The sequence below is a fragment of the Eucalyptus grandis genome, chromosome 9 (assembly GCF_016545825.1).
Source record: "Eucalyptus grandis isolate ANBG69807.140 chromosome 9, ASM1654582v1, whole genome shotgun sequence".
NCBI lineage: Eukaryota > Viridiplantae > Streptophyta > Magnoliopsida > Myrtales > Myrtaceae > Eucalyptus > Eucalyptus grandis.
This window is the reverse complement of record NC_052620.1, coordinates 28,283,153-28,303,567: the sequence shown is the minus strand read 5'-3', so window position 1 is coordinate 28,303,567 and position 20,415 is coordinate 28,283,153. Positions and strand designations below refer to the sequence as shown.

General features: G+C 39.8%; 3 protein-coding genes across 3 annotated transcripts; 1 reads left to right on the top strand and 2 right to left on the bottom strand.

Moving 5' to 3' along the window:
* Positions 1 to 589: 589 nt before the first annotated feature.
* On the bottom strand, positions 590 to 10,800 carry LOC104419100 (probable alpha-mannosidase At5g13980). Its single transcript, XM_010030634.3, has 29 exons — positions 10,358 to 10,800; positions 10,175 to 10,258; positions 9,344 to 9,432; positions 8,841 to 9,015; positions 8,441 to 8,560; positions 8,185 to 8,268; positions 8,020 to 8,091; positions 7,318 to 7,431; positions 7,026 to 7,126; positions 6,848 to 6,941; positions 6,588 to 6,755; positions 6,424 to 6,513; positions 5,869 to 5,934; positions 5,718 to 5,774; positions 4,985 to 5,204; positions 4,758 to 4,897; positions 4,580 to 4,648; positions 4,427 to 4,486; positions 4,282 to 4,353; positions 3,318 to 3,365; positions 3,102 to 3,221; positions 2,844 to 2,909; positions 2,350 to 2,462; positions 2,154 to 2,238; positions 1,895 to 2,005; positions 1,710 to 1,805; positions 1,429 to 1,476; positions 1,200 to 1,268; positions 590 to 1,100 (listed from the first exon to the last, which is right to left on the bottom strand). The coding sequence occupies exons 1-29, from the start codon at positions 10,553 to 10,555 to the stop codon at positions 879 to 881; spliced, it is 3,051 nt and encodes a 1,016-aa protein (XP_010028936.2). The 5' UTR covers positions 10,556 to 10,800; the 3' UTR covers positions 590 to 878.
* Positions 10,801 to 14,488: 3,688 nt separating this feature from the next.
* Positions 14,489 to 17,236, top strand: LOC104419095 (cytochrome b-c1 complex subunit Rieske-4, mitochondrial). Its single transcript, XM_010030628.3, has 2 exons — positions 14,489 to 14,837; positions 16,310 to 17,236. Exons 1-2 carry the CDS (start codon positions 14,639 to 14,641, stop codon positions 16,951 to 16,953), a joined length of 843 nt encoding a protein of 280 aa, XP_010028930.2. The 5' UTR covers positions 14,489 to 14,638; the 3' UTR covers positions 16,954 to 17,236.
* Positions 17,237 to 17,384: 148 nt separating this feature from the next.
* LOC104419096 (protein COFACTOR ASSEMBLY OF COMPLEX C SUBUNIT B CCB1, chloroplastic) lies at positions 17,385 to 19,035 on the bottom strand. Its single transcript, XM_010030630.3, has 4 exons — positions 18,626 to 19,035; positions 18,297 to 18,421; positions 17,860 to 18,012; positions 17,385 to 17,750 (listed from the first exon to the last, which is right to left on the bottom strand). Exons 1-4 carry the CDS (start codon positions 18,959 to 18,961, stop codon positions 17,564 to 17,566), a joined length of 801 nt encoding a protein of 266 aa, XP_010028932.2. The 5' UTR covers positions 18,962 to 19,035; the 3' UTR covers positions 17,385 to 17,563.
* Positions 19,036 to 20,415: the final 1,380 nt, after the last annotated feature.

Below are 20,415 nucleotides of genomic sequence, written 5' to 3'. Positions count from 1 at the left end.
GAAGCCGCTGGAGTTTGGAGAGATAATGACGTAAATAGTCATTAAATTTTAGCTTAAACATGCAATTTGGTACTTGAACTTTTAATTTAATCAATATGACATCTTATCTTTTGATAAATATTTTAACTAGTTCCTGAACTGTATGAAATATTCACTATTATTCTTTTGTTAATTTAAACTCAACAACAGCATTAAATATTTTCATATAATCTAAGTTCTAATTTGAAAAAGTACCAAAAATTCAAGGACTATTTAAATAAAGTAAAAATTCAGAAAAAAAAAAAAAATTATACATTAAGTTAAAATTCAGAAATCATATTACACATCTGATCAAAGTTCAATGTCCATTTGTATCATTTTCCCAGTTTAAAGCACATTTCTCAGTTGGATTTTATTACCTAATGACTCGGGTATACAAACTGAATGACTAATTAAGAAAGCTATAATGAATTCCAATGCAATAATTGTCTTTTAAAAATATGGATTATTTCTTAATTAGTATGCTTAGCCAGTAGATTATCGTGAACATGATATTTTTATCAATATAAAAGTAAATTTAGACAGAGTTGAATTATAAGGGAGAAAGACAGGAAGAAGACAAGTTGGATTTGGATTCATGCTATTTCACAGAAGTTTCAGACGGGGCGGCACAGAGGCATGAATATGCTCAGGGATATACACCACCCTGACTGCAGAATTCTCTGCCTGTGCCAACTTGCAGACGCTCCAGTTCATTATTTTACAATGGAACTACAACTACAGCTACAACAAGACTCATAATACACTGCGTGCCGAGCTCGGAGGACGGACTTAGTTAATAATCTCGCATGGCATGGAATGCCTTCTCTGTACCGAAATGCTGTGTATCTCCACTGCCTTCACGCGTCGAAGACCTCTCGGTGCAGATCTAACTGAACAATGAAAGTACGGATTTCCATAGGAGCGATCTCCACTACCAATTCGGTGGGATCGATGGGCCCTCCCCTCAAAATAGTGCCTTCGTTACCTTTGGAGCCTTCCACCTCCCAAACAAGCCTCTTTCTCTCCATTTCCGCCCTTTCTTGATTAGCAGAGAGGCTCATCTCTGTCACTTTGCCGATCTGAAGTTGATGAGGAGGCAAAAAAGTCAGTTGAACGTGTTTGTCGATGTTAGTAGATCAATCCTCATAAAAATGGACAGACCAGTCAGTTGACTTTACCTTCTTTCCAGGGAATAGACTTTTCAGTTCTACTTTGGACATTACTGAAAGATCCTTGTCCTCCCCAATCTTCATACAGGTCCAACGAGGCAAAAGAGAGAAGATTACAGCATAAGAATTTTACTATGGACCACATAATGCAACGTAAACAGGATGCAGTCAATTGAGCATTGAATCCGACGAAAAGTTTCTTTCTAATACTTGATATGAGCAACAGAAAGAGACTAACCTCATACAAATGTGCTAACCGAAGGAGAACTTTTCCATCGTTAAGTTCCTGCATGGTTCGTGCAACACAATATTACTTAGGAGGACCAACAAATATTGGCTAGCAAAAGGAGGACCAAATAGATATCAAGTAACATCAAGACGATCACATGGCTATGACGCCGTTTTATGCAGAATCAAATCTCCAGAATAAGCTGTACCATTTATTTCTTCCTTGATGGAACAATGAGAGACGTGATGAGGGAAACTAGGATTACAGTTTTGACAAGATTTACCAATTACCTGGAGAGTTATTATAGCAACATTTTCAGGCAAACTGTAGGAGGAATCTATCCCAGAGAAGGTAGTCGTGCGAGAATTCCTCCAGTGGTCTCCATCCTGAAAGGGGAGATATTATCATTCAAAATAGAATTGCTCTCTGTTTCAAGTGATGGAGAAGATAGGCTTCAGTTTTTGTTTTAACATACCTGTTCGGCAAATGCTAAGAGAAGTGGAGAATATATCTCCTGGCCAAATGATCGACGCCACTTAGCTCCCTCTCCTAACGGATCAAATCTAAAATAGTACTTTCCTTGAATCTGCAACAATTTATATCTTCAATAAGAGCCAAATTGAGAGATGCTTCATACTATATGCATCTCTCACGATAGAAAGAACACTGGAGGAGAATTTGGAAAAACCATAATAACACTTTTCAAGAAGTTATTTCTGACAATATGTGCTTACAATCAGCCCCTTGCAATCCTTAAGGGCACAGACTGTTTCATTCAGAGCTTCTGCCACTCCTCTGGAATCGTCGCGGAGCAGTCTCCTACATAGAGATTTATGGTTACACTGTTAGTTTGAGGCTTCTGATAACCTATATCTGATAACTTCCAAGATAATTATGTAGCTCCCAGAATCAGGCACATTCATGATTTACCTATGAAGCATTAGCTCAATTTGTCCATCAACTAAGCTTGATCCTCCCACAGATCGATCAACCAAAACAGAGAATTCTTTCTCATTATCTTTAAAGAAAATTCCAAGATTTATCTGAAAAATGAAAAATTTACATATCAATCGAGAGGATATATAGTTAAGGCACTGGCCATACTAAGGTAAACCTCAAAGCAGTCCCATGGAAACCTAAGCAGTATCAAAAGTCTAAGAACATGCCAAACAAATATGGATAAGATTAAATTATCACAAGCAAGATTGCAAGCTAACTGTGAGAAGTAAATTAGGGAATAAAAGGAAAGTGGAAATCTTGGAGTGGGAACATCTAAACACTCAGCAAGCATGCTTCCACATTGTTTGAAAAAAATAAAAGAGTAGAGTATGTTATTCATATCAACTAGGCTAATGCACACTGTGGTCGATGCCAAAATATTCACATCATTGTAGGTCTCCAAAATCTGGGGGGCAAAAAAATACCGGATAGTAATTTCCAGCGGCTGGTTGGTTCACTTTCAGATCCCAGTCTGTTCTATAGTCACGAATCTGCGATAAAGATAATCACAGTTTCTTAATAACCAGACAATAGAAAATTTTCATAAGACACCTGCCTCGAGAAACATCAATTGAAAATGAACAACTGCTCAAGGCGACAAAACTAGCAACAATTTTGATTATCCAGATAAACCAAGTGCCGTCTACCCTCTAAAAAATTCGAACTTATTATTGTCACCATACCCTCTCAATGAAATCACGGCCATTGGAATCTGTGTAGAATGTCTTATTTGTCTTCATGGAAGTTGAAATCTGGGCAACAACTTCTTTTCCAATCCCATCATCAGTTGGAATTGGTCCAACCTGATAACAAGATAAACACAATGTATTTGACAAATCTCATCATCAGGAGTTTTTCTCATATTACCACAGTGAAGAAACAGCAATGGAGAAACCTACTATGAACTCCACTTCGACATGTTCCTTTGCCTTGCTCAGACGGGTGATCTGCATGCAACGTAAAAACACATTTGCAATAAGAAGCATCAGAGTAATTTAGAAAATACGGGATGTTGTCTTTAATCTTTCTTGGGAAAAATAATTGGGAAATCTCAAACTCATTTTCTGTTCAATAGCTTGCAACAGAGAGAGAGAGAGAGAGAGAGAGAGAGAGAGAGGATGAACCCATATAAATTTCTCATAAGATGGTCATTTTCCTTCCTGAACAAAAATTTGTAAAATGGGAACACTAAACCCAAATGTAAGAGAGCATATAAAGTGTCTTTTATATAAGATCTTTTATTTAATTCTTGGATCTAAGGAAACTAATTATCCCAGAGGCTACCACCATTGAGATTTAGATGTCATGAATGACTGAATGAAACTAATGGTCCCACCACCTATCCACCGTGGTTATATTTATACTGGACCTAAAATATGAGACAAGAAAAGGCTCACATTCCTGATTATTGGGAACTAGCATTAACCTCGCTTCAAACTTATAATTTGAAAGAAAATTTCTTATTATTGCTGCAATTTTCTACTAAATCAATTCTCATAACCTCAAATGCATTGAGTGCATGCAGAGAGAGAGAGAGAGAGAGAGAGAGAGAGAGAGAGAGAGAGAGAGAGAGAGAGAGAGAGAGAGGGAGAAGCTGAATATTAACTGAAAAAAATGAATCTACAACACAGTCACGCTTTTTTTGCCATCATCAGAATTTTACAGGTACCACGGCACTGAACCTTCCGAATAAAATACCACTTCACAAAACAGACATTCAAACTTAGTTCTCATGTCAGGCTGAATTATAGTCTACACCATAAAAATGCATCATGTCAAGCCTAGATAAGATTAAGAACAGAGATGTAAACATGTCATAAGGATAAGTCAACCCACACAAAAAAATTTACACCATCAAGGTACCTGATATATCCATGAATTGATCTGCTGGTGGACTTCATCCACCACCGATCCATGCATGACAGTCAGAGGGTTCTGCAAATTCAAAATGATTTCTTAAGAAATAAAACTTAATGATTATTTCAGTATGTAACAAAACATCACAAACCTTTTTTTCAGGTTTCAAAGAAAATGTGGTATTTGGACGGAAGATGTATGCTCCCGAGGCCTAAAAAACACATTCCATGTTGTATGAGATGACAGACTTGAAAACAAAGAAACAAGACCAATTTAGAAGTTGTAGAGGAGAAGGTTTCAAGACCTGAGGATCTTCTTTAGTTCCGTTAAATGCAGAGTAGAAACTGTACGATTGCTCAACATGTTCCTCAACCTAAAATTTAAAGACGCGCATAAGGTCGCTGCTAGACACAAAATCCCCCCCTCCCTTTCTCTCTCTTCAACCAACAACCAAGAGAATCGGTAAATGGTACACCACTTACGAAACGTTTGCTATCAGCATAATAAGCAATTCCGCCTTCCTCAGCAGAAAACGTAAGCTTAATATTCCCTTGATGAATATCAACAGAGGATTTTTGGCCTCTCTCAATGGTGTATACTTTTGATTGAGCTGAATTAGCACCTGTAATAAAAAGATTGTAGGCTGGATCTTAAGTCTAATTAGGATAGGCCGGAGCAGCAAGAATATTGGAGAATCACATCATTATACCTGTCCCTTTGGCACTTGAGATGAAGAATGTAGTGAAACCAAGAGCTGGTACAGAAGCCGAAAAAACAAGCCAATACTTGGGTGCCTCAGTTGTAGTTTTACCCATGTATGCCGTGACATGGTAGCTTCTTAAGCTGAGGAATGTATCGGTAATAGGAATCAACTGAGACGTAACCTCCTTTCCTTCAGAATCACGAACACTAACATCTTCTGTCATAACCTACAGAAACCCCAACTTAATGAATACAGAACTAATGTCATTAACCTAAGAATAGATACTTTCATCCCTTGATTTAATAAAAAGGAGAGGCAGCTGAATTGTCCAAAATAACTATGGACGGATGAAGGTGATAGGTTTTGCAAAATTCACGTGCACAAAAATGAGAATACAGACATAGGAAGATATAATCTTTGTACAAGGATATATGATGGCATAAAATCAGGGAGGAGAAAATTTGAGTTTGAAAGTAGAAACCTCCCCCAAAAAAAAAAATTCAAAGTAGTAGTGATCCAGGTAAGATTTTTATTTCTCTTACTATGTAGAGGCTTCGATCAACTTCATTGAGCAAAATTATCTATGGAAAGATTAATCACCTAACACAGTTCGACTGGCCTGCTGAACTGACCATTTAGGAGATTAAGAAATGGAAATTATTGAATCGAGAGTGAACAACTCGGAAGGAGTATGATACAATACTGCTCAACTCATTCATAAGGTCATTGGGGTACTCACAGGAATTCGAATAAGATCTTCTCTCTTCCATCCAAGCGAGTTGTAAGCAACTATAACCTAGAATCCATGAAACCACAGTGAACATATCTTCAAAAGGAATAAACATTCATTAATACAAGAACATGATCTGATCGAGACTCTATCCCCTTACCAATGTTTTCCCACTGGAGAGTTCAGCTTCTGATGGAGGACAGTAGCTTATATTCATGAGTGGACACTGGAACAAAAAGTATAACGCTTACCATCAGATTGGTTATAAACTCCAATATGAACAGGTAAGGATCCTTAAATAACTCAAAATTGGAACAAAGATAAACAAAGGAAAAATCAATTGTTTCTTCAATTTTATTGTCCAGAATAACAAAATTTTCTCTACAGATTTTTTTTTTCCCATCACAAGGGAAGAATAAGATGAGTGTGATTGTTTCACCAATGTCAATCATGTTAGCTAGCAGCAGAAAATGCACAAAGTGAAATATGTCATTCTCTATAACCGTCTGCACTCAGTACTTATAGATTAAACAACTAGTACACCATTGAAAGTATGATATTTCATTGAAGACTTTCACTTCAACCAGAAAAATAGCAAGGTAAAACAACACCAAATCTTCTTAAGGAACTAAAAGGATCAACTTGCACTCTATAACAGCCACGGGAGTTGAAGATCATTAACAATAGATCACAAGCTTTAAGAACAAATATTTGCCTGTTCAAATTTTGTAGATGGGTTTCCACATGCTTTGTATGACGTTGACTCCACTAGGCAGGCCAGTGAAGATGCAACTACGGCTTCAGCCTGCACAAAGAATATGAATGCGGTTAATATGTGATACTCAATGGACAAAATAATCATGTTACAATTGTAATTACCTCAGAGTAACCCATGGCTAGACGCTTGGCATAGTCATTAGCCACATGCTGCTTTTCTGTGCCAGTAACTGCGTCATGATGTTGAGAAATTGCCAATGCATCTGCTAACAAATCTGTGTTTTGCCCTGAATCACTTCTTCCCCTGAAAAACTCCAGCTGTCTTGCAGCCTAAAGAAACCAGAATACAACAATCACAACCCCACCAAGCCAATCAATAAGACCACTTAATCCCACCAAAAAGTATTCGCACACACTCATACCAAATAGTAGCCACTCATAATCCTAACATAACGTTTAAGAGCAGCTCTGCTTGTAAAGTATCCAGTCCAATAAGCATTTGCACGATCTGCATACCTGGAATCATAAATGCTTCAACTTTAGTACAACATAAAAAAGATAATGAAGAAGGAAGAGAGTCCAGCTACGCATTAAACTTACGGAAAGAAATCGTCGGTCTTGAGTGGCCATGCCTTCTTTGCTGCATACTTTGCATCGGTGTATATGGACGGGGTTGAATAAAGAGCATTTACACGCCCATCCTGTCGGTAGTAGAAAATGATATTCAATACAATGGAGGTTACCACGAAGTAAGATGCAAAAACTCTCGATAGGATAGTACTAACAACAGAAGATTGAAAATATCAAAAAGCAAAAATTAAAAGTGAATATTGAATCCCAGGTGATCTAGAAGAGGAATAAACAGTTATGAAGCAGTGAGGGAAACAGATACCTTGTTCACGTAATGAATTAGCTTATCCATATTCCGATACCATGTATGGGCATACTGATACTTGAAATCTGTTCCCATAGTCCACATAACGTGATTTGTCCGGGTGATATTTGCCTGAGAATTCAATATTTATCATTAGTTTCAACTAATAAGAGATCATTGTGGAAGAGAGAGAAATCTGGCTTCGATGCTGGCTTGGAGAGGTCAAAGTTAAGGTCACAGACTAATGTCTTGTAACTCCACTTCATATCAAACTACTAGCATTCACGTGTTCAACCTATATTCAATTATTCTACTCACTGGAACCATAGCCCCAAGCCGCATGAATTGGACAAGCTGAACTTTTGAAGTTATTTCTTTCTAAATTTATTTACCAGTATAAGTACTTACTGAGTACCTCCTCATGAGATCATAGCTCAAGTTCAACGTAATTGCATGAGTTTAGGTAATTGTTTCACGAATTTTAAGTTCCATGTAAAATTCAACGGAAATATCTATTATACGCTCACTAGCAGAACAACCGACAAGGTAACCTTCTGCTCAAAGAAAAAGAAAAGGTGTAAACAAAAGAAAGTAGTGCATTCTGCTTCACAGTAGATAGAATGCTAACTGAATCCAAAACTCCAAAGACGCCAACAAAGTGGACAGTCAGATTGGGAAGAAGAATCTCAGTAAAAGTTTAAAACATTAATTTCCACTGACTTGGGCTATTGCAGCAGCAACAAAGGCATTCACACGTTCTTCAACATTGTAGTCAAACAAAGTGATATCATCCTGCATGCAACAAGGAAAATCAGTGAAGCTTCTAGGACAAGTAAGCACTGATGCTTTCGTATATAATAACTTGTTCCTTATGTTAACAGTTACCTGAACTATGGGCGAATCATCGTTAACTTCATAATAGAAACCAGATGGAGGTTCATAATTTTGAGGGAAAGCACCAGCGAAAATCTGGGACAATTCCAAAGGAGATAAAAGTATTGAGAAGAAGGAAACAAAAGGAACAATATGAACCTGAGCTCATCCCATTAAATGATTCGATCTGATACAAGAACCCACATGTCCATTGAACCATGCAAATAAACAATTTTTTTACAAGTAGATAGTCAGATCTATTCTTCACCTGAGAAGATGAACCAAGGCTCTTAGAACCTCGCCAAATTACTTCAAGACTCTTCTCATCTTTTCGTTTTGCCCTGTCTTGATAATCTATGCGGCCATAGAAAAACGAGTCGAACCCAACCTAAGCAAATAAAAAGATAGAATTCACCGTTTATTGTCTATAACTATTTAATAAATAAATGGGGATTAAAAAAGTGGGATATATTTGTTATGAGAAACTGTTAATCATGATAACAGCAGCATGTAGAGTTTGACTGCCTATATCAGCATCCTCCTAAAGGTGCATGTTCACTGACTTCAGGTATGTACGGAGTATTATTTCTTGCTTATTATGCCATAACTTAGGCATGGAATAGAAATTTTCGTTAAGAAATAAGGTGGATTTGCATTGACAAACTTGCCTCTGCTCCTAACAAGTAAGCTTGAACTGCAGAATGACCAAATGGATCAATTTGCCAGCCAATTCTGGGAGTCACACCAAACTCCTCCTTGATGAAACGATGACCAAGAGTTGTCTGATCAATCATATCAATGTAATGCGGCACTGCTTCATCATGCATGCACATGCCACCATTTCTGCAACAAGAGTTTGGTCAGGTTTGAAGCAAAGCATTCAAAGCTTAAAAATAAGAGATGTAATAAAGCACTGTCAAGTTCCTAGATCCTCAGTTATCCATTTTGCCCTGAAATTAAAAGACACCCTCAAGTATTTTTCCGTAATGTAACAAACAAAACTCACTAGAGTAATGAAATTAGCAGCATTGAGCCCTAAAAAGATTGAAGTGGGTATTCTTAAGCAGTGAAAATGAAAATCAGATTCAAACGGCTGTTTTTCTTGATCGTGTCTAATTTTTAAAAGACACAAAAGGTTCAAATCTAATAACTTGGCAGCACACTATCTTACATGAGCTCCAGTTGACCAGAATTAACAAACTGCCTGACAATATTCTGGATTGTTTCGCTTTGACCTCTCCACCACCTCTGGAAAAATGCCTGCATGAAAGTTCACCAACTAATATTATAAGAGAGTCAAAAAAGCCCTCCTTTTTCATGCTTTTGTTCGTAAGGGTAACCTTCGTGAAAACATGGTTTAAATCAATTCATCCCCAGGCTAAAGACTTTAAACAAGAGAGCACATGTACAACCTGGGAAGCGTATGAATCTTCCATGGTAACTTAAAAAAGAAGAGCTACATCACAACCTAGTCGATCCTAAATGGGCACCCGTATCAAAATTACTAAAAGCTACCTTACATTTAGCCTTCCAGTTAGGCAAACCTCGACTCAAACTGACACTGAGAGCTAGTAATATGGACTTGCCATATAACTGATAGTTCAAACATTTGATCTGCTGAACAACTAACAGTCATATAGAGACACTTGAACGCTCAAGTACAGATATTCAGGAGTCCAAGAAATCAACAGAAAGGCTTCCCATAATCCCATTTTTCACCTTCCTGTCTCGGAATAATCATCTCTTCAGAGTATCCCACCATCTAGAAAGCTCTAGAATTTCATTAAATTGTGATCGACAACTTGATAAGCTAATTGATCGAGTTATGCGAACCACAAGTTTCCACCAAAATTAGGCCCAGAGCGGTAGATTGGATAACTTTCCATTTTTGCCAAGAAAGCAACAAAAAAGGAAATAAAACGATGAAAAACTCGTAAGTTGTGCTCCGACGTTCCGTGTCCAACCAGACCAGACCACTGAAGAAGGAGAGAAGCAAACTCGCCATTTCAACGTATATGAACTTCCGATTCTTATCCGCCAAGAGCGCTGGCCATAGGGAATCCAGGACATTTTGAACACAGGCCCCCTACAAGATCACGCCACCAAATTCAAATTCATCCACCATTTTTAAGTACGGAAAGGAAAAAAAAAAAAAAAACATGTCAAGAGAGGAAAAGAGAGAGACCTGGATCGAGTTGTTGGAGCCAACGTAGTACTGGTCGACGGTCTTCAACCAGCCGACATCGTCGTGAGTGTGAGGGACCAGGTGAACGTTCAGCTTCCCGTGATCGATCCCCGCCGAGGTGTTGTACGACATGAACTTGGACTCCGCGCACAGGATCCCGGCGAGGACCAGCGCGAAGGCGAGCGGCCCCGCCGCCATCGGAGCGCGTCCCGGCGTCGAAGTTCGATTCCGATGAGGAAGCGGCCGAGCGAAGCGGGCCAAAATCTTAGATGGAGCGAGAGAGCTCGGAGCAAGAGCCCGTTATCCGTATCGGAGTGTGTGTTCTGGAGGTCTGGAGGAGAGAGAAAAATGCCCTTTGCTTGCGGAGAGGAGCACGCTTGCTTTGCTTGCTTGTTTTGTGCTGCTTTCTCTCTCTTCTGCAGTGGATTGGAGTGCGGTTTCAGTGCTGACTTCGCAGGATTTGTTCTTTCGTTGCAGTTGGCATTATTTTTATTTTATTTTATTTTATTTTATCTTTATATTTTTTGTCTTGAAGCTGACAGAATTATTTGGTGCGCTGTTGTCCTCCATTTCGCTGGGAATTTTTTTCTTTTATTATTAGTCGGGAATCGGGGGTGGGGATCGGGTTCTCTCGGGATGAACGCGAGCTGTGCCTGGATAAAATGGCTTTTGAAATAAAAAGTATCCTCGGCACTCTGGGGAAGACGGTAAAAAGGCTCATGATGGGCGAGGACAGGACGGGGGCATCCTGTCGTCCGCCGTGGAGATTCCTCATCGTTTGCTATGGACAACTTTATATATATATTCCCACGCATTTATATTGTTCATCTTCTTCTTTATAACTTCTTCCTTGTTCATAAATCTTTTTATTAATAAAAATTTATAAAAGAAAAATAATCCGAAAAAAAAAAATCAAATTATGCCCACGGTGATATGTTTTTCCTAATATTTTTATGCCATAAACTCTAAACTTATATATATGCAACATATTTATCTCAATAACGCATTCATCCTAAAAATCTTATGTAACTACCTACATGGACGATAGAAAATAAATAGTACTCGAATGGCAAAGATTTATCGACTCGTTATATTTTTTTATCTCTTGTTTTCCTATTTCCTTTTTCATTGTTTTTTTTTTAATTTGGTACTGGTGAAGACGAGAGCAGGAATGGTAAGGCTGCAGCAGAGGCAACAAGGGCAGCAATAAAGATGAAGGAGAAAGGAAAAAAAGGAAAAGGAAATGCAATCTTATCGAATAGTAAATGTGTGGCTCGAGTCTAAATTTGTGATATGTCATATTAATACAATCCAAGATTTTTTGTATAGTGAAAAAAATATTAGGATGATGTGTCATACGAACGCAAATTTATTGCACGGGTACAAATTTATAGTTATTTATATTATAAATAGATTTTATGGTGAATATGTCACATTTGATATAATTTGGGATTCTTTGTATCTTTTACCCTTTATAAAAATACTGATTAGTTTTGGCTTCTGGCATATGCTTTTTGCTATTTTTCCATTCTAGGTAAAGTTTGAACTGATGATGGCCAAAGTGCATTCTCAAGAAGATCTAAATGCAAAGGTTGATCGATCTTTACCTAATGTTTTCAAGTCACTATGTCCCACCTATCAGCATCTTGCGTGCTCACTTGGTGTTCTTCTTTCTGTTTCTCCGTTAGGGGGACCCACCTTCTTAATATTCCAATTCCACATTAATCCTCTCTAAACCACAATCACATTTACAAACTTGAAACGCGCTCCCATGGAACATAACAACATAACGAGACTGAAAACCTCCATCGATGGCCGCTTTACAAGCTGCTCTCTCTCTCTCTCTCTCTTAATTCCTTCTTCCTCTTCGGCTTGTTCTTCAGAGAGAATGATCACTACTTCAATTCAAGTCTAGAAGCTCCGTAAATTCATTCCGTATTTCCGATCCAAGCTTGGCAATGAGGCAAAAGCTAGTCAAGGAGTTTAGCAAACGAGAATGGCTACACCATCATGGAGCCCCCTACAAATGCCGCAGCGGCAATCTCAGCCGCCATGTCGGCTCCATCGGTTAGAGCATGCTCCGCTCTCTTGTTTACCACCGCTACCAAAGACATCACTCATGATGGGCAAAATCCAGCTGCTCTCCAATCTCCAACCGAATCGGATGTGAAGGAGACTATGGACCTGATGGAGTTTGATGGCCTGTGTTCGATTGACGGACACGTGAGTCTCATGAGCGACGACACCAACCTAGGCCAATGTTAGGAGCAACTTACTCAAGCCAATGTTAGGAGAGCACAATGATAACTATCTAGGCCAATGTTAGTAGAGCGCATGGTAGAAGTCCAATATAGTCAAGAGGGAGCCCAAGTCCTAACTCATCAATATATCAAGTTAGATCCAGCTTCACTCAAAATATTAAATCAATAAGTTATAGCTAAACTAAAATATATTAACTAGTTTACACCACATAAATTATTCTATATAGAACTTTTCTAACATAACCCACATGTGTATCATAATAATCTCCTTCTCACGTGTGAGCTTAGTACTAGGTATGCTCTCTCTTAATTTATGTATTCTTTAAACATCAACTTGTCTCAAGTTAAATCCCCACGGGCCCACTTTGCCATACTACAATGGCCACTTACCCGAAAGCTGTGATTATCAACTCTAATGTCATTTGTTTAGCAAAAGTGCGATAGCTTCATTTGGAGAGATTGGCAAAAAGGAATCTAAGTCCAAGCTCATCAATATATTTAGTTGAATCTATATTCACTCAAAAACTTAAACCAAGAAGTCATGGACTAGATAGAATATACTAACCGCTTCACACAGCATCAATTATTCAATACAAGACTTCTTTAATACAATTCACACTCGTATCCTAATAGCTAGAAACGCTCGATCGGAGGCCGCCTCATAACGTTGATTCTTACTCCGACTCACGTTGTGCATCCTCCTCAACACGGCCTACCCCATTTTCCCAAAAAAAGTGGAAGGAAGATATTGCTTGCAAGAGAGAGTAGAATGAAGGTAAAGGAAAGTGGAACCCACGTAAGAAAAATCAAAAGTAGGATATCAAGGAAACTTAGACGCATAAAGGTGGGATCCACAGTGAGTAAAATAGTCAACACGACGAGTGTTTAAGCTAAATTAAGAGTGGAAAAAGCGCCACCCTATCTTATTTTCGTTCATCTTTATATATGGGAGATAACTTTGCAGTCCCTTTGAGAACTAGATTTTCAAAATCCATATCATCCACAAGTCTATGAAAATTTTATGAATCGGTGTCAATCATTCTAAAAGCTTAAGCAAATTGATATATATCATTTTAGGATTTATTGTCAAGCAATTAGGACATTACTTAAACACCCACTCATGTGTAAATCCGATTATGAACGGCACATGAAGTTTTAATTAAAACCTGTAAAATTTGACTAGTGGAGTGAATGCACATTTGCAAAAAGGAGTAACTGGCTGAAATACTATACAAGAACAAAGGTGTTATAACGTTAATCTCAATGCACAATTTGTTGAAATGATTTCCACTGTATAAAGATATTACAAAGTATTGCACTTTATAAGAAACACAATACAACAATGGAAATAATAAATGAAAAGATTCTTATATCACATGAGCGGTCAATCCATTGATTTTAGTATTTTCATGGCCTTTACTCCCCTTCAAATTGGGAATGGGAGAATCCCATGCATTAGTTTTCAAATGCATTTGTGAGGACACCAGCAATTTGATGCTGACTCACAATGAACGCTTTTGTCACCTGATTTTTCTGGGGGGGGGTAAAATTCGCGCCGACCCAAAGAAAATGCGGAAACTGGGCTAGGCATTACCGGCTCGAACCGATCCAAATAGAGTTTGGTCTGGTCGGCCCACTTTGTAGGATGAGAAGCTCTTGGCCCGAACCAAACTTATCACATACCGGCCCGCCCGGGGCGGTCCAACCCGATCCTCCTCCTACGCCTCGTGTCAATCCCACTCCTTCTCGCTGGGAGGCTCACGTGTCACGACGCGATAGGCGGGTGAATTTACCACTCCTGCACTTCCACGCTTGAATCCAGAGGGCCCCACGCTTCTCGCTCTATAATTACTGGTCGATAACCATCACGAGTCCATTTTGCGAGATTTGCTTACTGCCGAGCGATCCGACCCGAGCCCCTCCCCCTTCCCCACAGCTTCCGCGAGACGCCAGCGAATCGGGAGCCGCCGCGAGCTTCGCGAGCCTCGCTTCGAAGGGCTTGAGAGTCGTCGGAGGAGAGATGTTGAGGGTTGCGACCAGGAGGATCCCTTCTCTCGTCTCGCCGTGGAGGCCCGGCCACGCCGCCGCCGCCGCCGCCGCCCCCAGGAACCCCGTCGGCGGCGGCCCCGAATCGCCGCCCGTCGCGTCCGACGATCTCAGATCCGCCGGGTTCTCCGCGTCCTTCCTTTACCGGCCGGAGCTGAACCTGCCGCACAGAGGTTAGGGTTCTCCTCCTTCTCTCGCGCGATTGTTTTGGCCCATCGTTGTGGTTAAAATTCGATAAACTGAACCACGACTTTTTTATTACTTTTAGAAAAATCCCCCGTCCATTTTCCTTCCGGTTTCCTAGGACGCGCCATCCATGTCTCTGCTAGAGGGGTTGTTTGTGGCTTTTCTGGTTTTCACTTGACGATGTAATCCGGACGAAAGACTGGGGCTTTCGTTTCCCGCCGACGTGTTTTCTTTTGCCCGGTCGTTTTTGTGATAATAGCCGACTGCTGAAATGGTTGTTGCTGCTGCTGCTGCTGTTAAGTAGATTTCTTGATTGCTGGGAAAGTGGGGCGCTTCATACCAGTGGCTGCATTTTCCATATCCATTTTAGTTAGTCATTTGTGTGTTGGGGCTTGGCGATGTCTTATAAACTCGATCCTCCTTCCTCTTGTTGGCGATTTTATGTTGTTTTATGGGATGTTGTTTCATGGTTTACATATATCATATACTTTTGTTTAATGGTTTAATGGTGAAATGTTAGCTATTTGCTACTACCGAGAATAGTTGTTCCTTTCAGAAGTATTAATCCTGCGTAATGTTAGCTGTCCCTGTAGCAACTATTGCTGGCAATCCATGGCAAGTTCTTCTAGCTAGATTCTAATATTGTTAAATTTGTAATGGAACAAGTGAAATACTCGTCTTGGTAGTGTGAAAACAAGGCCTTGAGATTTTCCTTTTTAGTTTCGAGAATCAGGCTAGGCACTCGTGTGCTTTTTACAAGTTTCTGCAGAAAGCTGATCCGCGGGCCTATGGCAACCTCTTCTTCAAGTTTCATGAACATAGCAACACTTCTCTATTGTTTAGCAAAGAAATGAGCTGGGTCTGTATTGGAAAGTTAGTCTCTTATCCAGTTGAAGCCCTAGTACCCTTTCTATTGATAACTGCTAATACGTTCAAATATTAGATTGGAGTTTAGAGTCCTCGACGACATGACATTGGTGATGAAGATGCTAGAATGAACACAACAAAGAGAAGAAAGGTGGGAAAGCGGATGTAAATTGGCAAAGAGCTGAATTACATGAGAGATTTCAGGACTTGCTTCTTGTAGTCCCCTTTTGAAGTAGCTTGTTTTAGAATCCCTCATACACCTAACTGTACTATATATTTTCATGCAACTGATATCCAACAGTTTTCACATTGCTGAGTTAGTTTTCTTGGAGTATGATCTCCAATTATCTTCCTCTTTAGAGGGTTTGACTTTTGTTAAATACTACAAGAACGGTTTAATATGTTTACTTTATCAACTGATGTGTGTTTGGACACCTTGTGACTTCTGATGAGCTATCCTCATGTAGCAGCACTACTATTCACTCTTCCACTTTTTCTCTGTTATTTTGCTTGTTAGCTGCCATTTTCTGCATGTAGGAAAATGCGATGATGCTGTAATGGAATATTTATTCAGGATTATTTGTTATTACAGGTTATGCTTCAGAGTCGCTGACTCCTAGAAAGGAGGACAGTGTAGTTCCTGGTGTTCCACCAACTGTGGCTGCTGTTAAGAACCCCACTTCAAAGATCACCTATGATGAGTACAATCATGAGCGCTTCCCTCCTGGTGACCCGAGCAAGCGGGCATTTGCCTACTTTTGCTTGACAGGTGGTAGATTTGTCTATGCCTCACTTGTCCGTCTGCTTATCCTCAAGTTTGTCCTGAGCATGTCTGCCAGTAAGGATGTTCTTGCTATGGCTTCTCTTGAGGTTGATCTGTCCAGTATCGAGCCGGGCTCTACTGTGACTGTTAAGTGGCGTGGCAAGCCTGTTTTCATCAGGCGTCGAACTGAGGATGATATTAAGCTGGCAAACAGTGTTGATTTGGCATCTCTTCGTGACCCACAGCCAGATTCAGACAGAGCTAAGGACCCCGAGTGGCTTATTGTGATTGGTGTATGCACACACCTGGGTTGCATTCCCCTGCCTAATGCTGGTGATTTTGGAGGTTGGTTTTGTCCATGCCATGGTTCTCACTATGACATCTCTGGTCGTATTCGAAAGGGTCCTGCACCATACAACTTGGAAGTACCTACTTACAGCTTCATGGATGAGAACAAGCTACTGATTGGTTGAGGGGTCTGGAAAACTTCCTTTCGTTAATTGGGATGGCAAAGATTTTTTATCAACTTAATATTTTGATAATGTCGAAGATTATTGGTCTCATCTGAGCAGCCCGGACTGTCGGGCGAAGTTCAGATATGTTTTGTATATTTCCTTCTGAGCGACTTTGTTTCTGCACTCATTGCGTTTAACTGAATAATTATTCTCGCACTCTGCTGGGCAGAGCTCGGGCTGAGCCTCCTCGACTTGTGTGGAACCACGTTGATGAGTCCAATTCTACCGTCTATTTATTGCAGATGGCTGACATGTACAGGATGCCAATCACAGTTGATCAATCGTTCTTAGGGATTTATTGAGCTCTTACTAATTCATCCTATCCATGGGAGGGTGTTCGGCTGATTTTCGCCTTGGCTGAAAATTGTTGTATGTTGAAAGAACTGGTCTTTAAAGAATGCCAGTTTACGACAAGGATATCGATTACCAGGTGTCTGATAAATAATTCTGTATAATACTTGCCATCTGATAGTATATCAGCAATTAACATTAGGTCAAAAAGTCCTAAACTCGTGCCACGGCACACCTCTTTCGCAAACTTGTAAGGTCATATTCGAAGCAGTGTCGGTCATCTCTCCAATAAGCCTTTCACATAAACCATTCCCTTCTCATTGAGTTGAAGCTCCTTCCTCATCTGCTCGACTTGCTGATCATCCCCCTGAACGACAATCTCCGATAGTGTTCCGTCTTCTGCCACTACCACCTTTACCTTAATTTGCTCCTTCCTTGATGCTCGCTTCCAATAGTATGCTCCACTGCAAAATATCATATCAGAGGTTCAGCATATTCGCACGTGATTTCCATTATTCAAAAATGAGGAACGGTAGAGCTTGGACTCTTCAAGGAAAAACAAGCTTCACTTACGCTAAGGGGCTCAATGCAATAATCCAAAACCAGTTGTTACCGACGTCCGGAACTGTTATTGTTAGAACAAGGCCAACACTGGCGAGGCTAATGCAGGTGCAGAATGTCAGCAATGCCGCTTGCCCTCGGCTTGGAGTCATCATCCCTTCAAACCTTCAAATAAGAACACAACGCAAATTTACCAGCAACCCTTTTAGAACAGAACATCATGCTTGGGTTTGTTTCCTTTTACAATAACAATGGTGGCAAAAAATCATGAGGGGATCTCTCTCTCTCTCTCTCTCTCTTCATCTTGTATCTAACCCACCACCACAAAAGAGAAATGAAAAAGAAAAGCCAATGTTCATAAATCAAAGCACGTAAGGCATAGTGAATTGGTCAATGTAGACGAGGGAAAACAAAGAAAGGATTCGGCAGGAAGAGTGAAGAGGGCATACGTGATGGTCTCTCCTCTATCGGTGACCACAAAGTTGTTGCGAGTGAAGAAAGACAGAATCTCCCCAGCAACGCGATTCGGTGCCTTCTTCTCTTCTCCTTCACCTATGAATGTCCTCTGCACAATCTGCATGCACATAACCAAACATCCCCACTTCACATATCAGCCAAAGCCAATCAAATCCATCAAACACGACTCCGAACACTGAACAGACTCATAATTCAACCAAGAACCGATGAAACATGCTTTTTCCACACCCCAAAAAAAAAGAAAAAAAAAGAAAAAGGAAGATAGTAAAACCAGAAAAAGATGAGGTTTCGATGCAGCAACCTTTGACTTCACAGAGCGCTTGATGAGAGACCAGAGCCCAGGAACAGAGATCACGAAGAGACCCAGAGAAGTGTAGTAACTGGCCGGCGAGTAGCCCGCGGCGTCCGCGAGCAGGAACAGCGGAGAAAGCGGGGCGTGATGAGGAAGCACCAGAGGCGAGAGTTCTTGGAGGGAGCTGCGGACCACCAGCCTCCTCGGTCGGGCGGCGACGGCGGGGGTCCGGACCGTCCCGAGCCATCGGCCGGGGCGGCGGAGGTCTCGGGTCGGGAGCGTGGGACGGATGGAGAGGGAGGAGAGGGAGCGCTGGTGCGGAGGTGATGATAACTTGGCAGCCATTGGTGGCTGGGCAGAGAGAGAGGAAGGGAGCGACCGTGTGTCAACGAGATAAAGTGACTTCGGACACTCGAATGGTGGAGATTAAAACTGGCGTCGTGTCCTGATATTGCCCGGGTTTTGCTTTGGCGAATGCACCGTTCGGTGACCGGTGACGAGCGCAACGGAAGGTCATCACGAAATGATTGAAGTTAATCATATGACTGAAAATAATTGCCACGCCCTCTTATAATTTTCGATTGAGATGAAAGTTACTATCATGGTTGAATAATTAGGACCATCTTACAAATATTGCAATGGCATATGAAAAGGCAGAATAAATTAATGGAAGTAACAGGAGTTACAAATAATTGAAATAATTTGGTCGCTTTACAATCACGTTAGGAGAAAATAAAAAATCATAGATGAGATAATGAAAGTTACCGGAATTTTTGCACGTAAAAAGCTTCAATTCAAAAGTTCGACTATGTAAAGTTTTGATATTATTCTATATATTACTATAACATATTGTTGAGCAAAAATCAATGGGTACGCATAAAGGATAGACAAATGGAGATTTTTTTTAATGTGAATTATTCAAAATGATTTATTTTTCATTGCCTAAAAGAAATGATGATCGAGACTTTAAGTTAGTAGAAACAATCAAGCAATACTCCCCACGATTCCAATTAAGAGTATGATCCTTTTTCTCGTTAATTCTTTTTTACCAGAGAAGATGATCTATGATTTTCAGTTCACACATTTTGAAATTTTCAAGCAAGGATAAGTGACAATGTGAATGAAAACAATCCCTATTAAAATGCAAACGTATAGATGCTAGAAAGTGATCCTAATTTTTGGCCTAATTCTTATTCTGATAATCAATTCAACCTATGATAAAAAAGATATACTTTGGTTCTATTTCATCTCTTCAACAAGTTTAGTAATGAGCATAACTTGATGAAATAATGGCGGGTGAATTAGTAAAATTTGAAGAGGGTACAATAGGAATTGCTCTGAATTTGGAATCAAATAATATTGGTGTTGTATTAATGGGTGATGGTTTGATGATACAAGAGGGAAGTTCTGTAAAAGCAATAGGAATAATTGCATACTTGTGAGTGAGGCTTATTTGGGTCATGTTATAAATGCCCTGGCCAAATCTTATTATGATAATCAATTCAATTTATGATAAAAAAGATATACCTTAGTTCTATTTCATCTCTTCAATAATTGCATATGAGTGAATCATGTTATGAATTCAAATCTTATGATGAAAAAAAGATATACCTTAGTTCTATTTCATCTCTTCAACAAGTTTAGTAATGAGCATAACTTGATGAAATAATGGCGGGTGAATTAGTAAAATTTGAAGAGGGTACAATAGGGATTGCTCTAAATTTGGAATCAAATAATGTTGGTGTTGTATTAATGGGTGATGGTTTGATGATACAAGAGGGAAGTTTTGTAAAAGCAAC

Coding starts and splice junctions, on each gene's coding strand:
- LOC104419100 (XM_010030634.3), bottom strand. CDS start 10,555: ATGGCGGCGGGGCCGCTCGCCTTCGCGCTGGTCCTCGCCGGGATCCTG. Junction 8,269..8,440: donor GCCTTGGTTCATCTTCTCAG/GTGAAGAATAGA, acceptor GAATTGTCCCAG/ATTTTCGCTGGTGCTTTCCC. Junction 1,806..1,894: donor TCTTAGCATTTGCCGAACAG/GTATGTTAAAAC, acceptor CTCCCCTTTCAG/GATGGAGACCACTGGAGGAA.
- LOC104419095 (XM_010030628.3), top strand. CDS start 14,639: ATGTTGAGGGTTGCGACCAGGAGGATCCCTTCTCTCGTCTCGCCGTGG. Junction 14,838..16,309: donor GCTGAACCTGCCGCACAGAG/GTTAGGGTTCTC, acceptor TTGTTATTACAG/GTTATGCTTCAGAGTCGCTG.
- LOC104419096 (XM_010030630.3), bottom strand. CDS start 18,961: ATGGCTGCCAAGTTATCATCACCTCCGCACCAGCGCTCCCTCTCCTCC. Junction 18,013..18,296: donor GATAGAGGAGAGACCATCAC/GTATGCCCTCTT, acceptor TCTTATTTGAAG/GTTTGAAGGGATGATGACTC. Junction 17,751..17,859: donor ATTGCATTGAGCCCCTTAGC/GTAAGTGAAGCT, acceptor GATATTTTGCAG/TGGAGCATACTATTGGAAGC.